Consider the following 1,235-nt stretch of genomic DNA (forward strand, 5'->3'; position numbering starts at 1 on the left):
GCCCCCCCCCCCCCCAACCCGGGTCCTGTGACCCCCTCATCTCTCCGCCCGACACACCGCTGTGTAGGGGCGGTGAGATCCAGGCCTGGATGCATGGGGTCGAGGGCTGCGGCTTGTGTCCTGCGATCCGCGGGGGTGTGGGCCGTGGGCAGGCGTGCAGGGGTCATTTTCAGCACGGTTCTGGGTTCTGATCTCGGCGCGAGGGTCTGGAGGGTCTGCAAGCCTTGACCTGTCGGAAGGGAGAATCTGCGGGTGCCGACCTGGGTTGGGGAGGGCAGATCCGCAGGCCCTGGCTGGTAGGGGGTAGTCTCGTCTCCGCGGGACGTGTCCAGGGCCTGCCCTGATGTGCCCTCCCACAGGCCTGTACGGCCCCGAGGGCATACTGCCTGCCCGGAGGACACTGCGGCCCCAGGGAAAGGGCCGCTGGCAGCAGCTGTGGGAGACCCCCACGCTGCTGTGGGAGGCGCCGCTTCTGGGGCTGGACACTGCCCAGGGCCTGGAGCTGCTGAGCCTGCTGGGCACCGTGCTGGCCCTGGGTGCCCTGCTGACCCGCCAGCTGCGCCACCCGCTCGTGTACCTGCTGCTCTGGGCCGCCTACCTGTCTGTCTGCCAGGCAAGTGGGGCTGTGCCACCGGGACCCTTGCCTCCAGCTCCCTCCAGGCCCACCCGCCCTCTCCCCAGCCGTGCTTCCTGACCCCCCTTCTCCCTGCAGGTGGGCCAGGTGTTTCTTTATTTCCAGTGGTGAGTGACTGTTGGGTCTGGGGCCACAGAAGGCTGGGTGGGTGAGATGGGGTGGGATGTGCTTGTCTCTCCCAGGAGGACCCCCTTAGGAGAGCAGCCCTGATGGGGAGGAGGGCCTCTGTGCTATTTTTTCTCCTCATAGGGATTCCCTGCTGCTGGAGACAGGCTTCCTGGCCGTGCTGGTGGCCCCTCTGGGGCTGCCCCCCAACCACAAGCAGGCCCCCCAGGGCAGGCCGGGAGGGATCTCCCCCCATGAAGGCCTCCCCTTCTGGCTCGTGCGCTGGCTGCTGTTCCGCCTCATGTTTGCCTCGGGTGTGGTCAAGCTGACTAGCCGTTGCCCCGCATGGTGGGGGCTCACCGGTGAGGGTCCCTGCCTGGATATGCGGCAGTGTTGGGGGCTTTGCCCAGCCCTGACCGCCCGCCTGTGCCCTGCAGCCCTCACCTACCACTACGAGACTCAGTGCCTGCCCACACCGGCCGCCTGGTTTGCCCAC

General features: G+C 67.9%; 1 protein-coding gene across 1 annotated transcript in view; it reads left to right on the forward strand.

The window, feature by feature from the left end:
- The first annotated feature begins 8 nt into the window (after nucleotides 1-8).
- Nucleotides 9-1,235, forward strand: part of LMF2 (lipase maturation factor 2) — a 4,440-nt gene continuing 3,213 nt past the window's right edge. The window contains exons 1-4 of the mRNA XM_010841603.1: nucleotides 9-613; nucleotides 713-741; nucleotides 884-1,101; nucleotides 1,177-1,225. Coding sequence (XP_010839905.1) covers nucleotides 344-613; nucleotides 713-741; nucleotides 884-1,101; nucleotides 1,177-1,225 — 566 coding nt within the window. The 5' untranslated portion in view covers nucleotides 9-343. The remainder of the gene's footprint in view (nucleotides 614-712; nucleotides 742-883; nucleotides 1,102-1,176; nucleotides 1,226-1,235) is intronic.

Source organism: Bison bison, unplaced genomic scaffold, assembly GCF_000754665.1.
Source record: "Bison bison bison isolate TAMUID 2011002044 unplaced genomic scaffold, Bison_UMD1.0 scf7180017847066, whole genome shotgun sequence".
Taxonomy (NCBI): domain Eukaryota; kingdom Metazoa; phylum Chordata; class Mammalia; order Artiodactyla; family Bovidae; genus Bison; species Bison bison.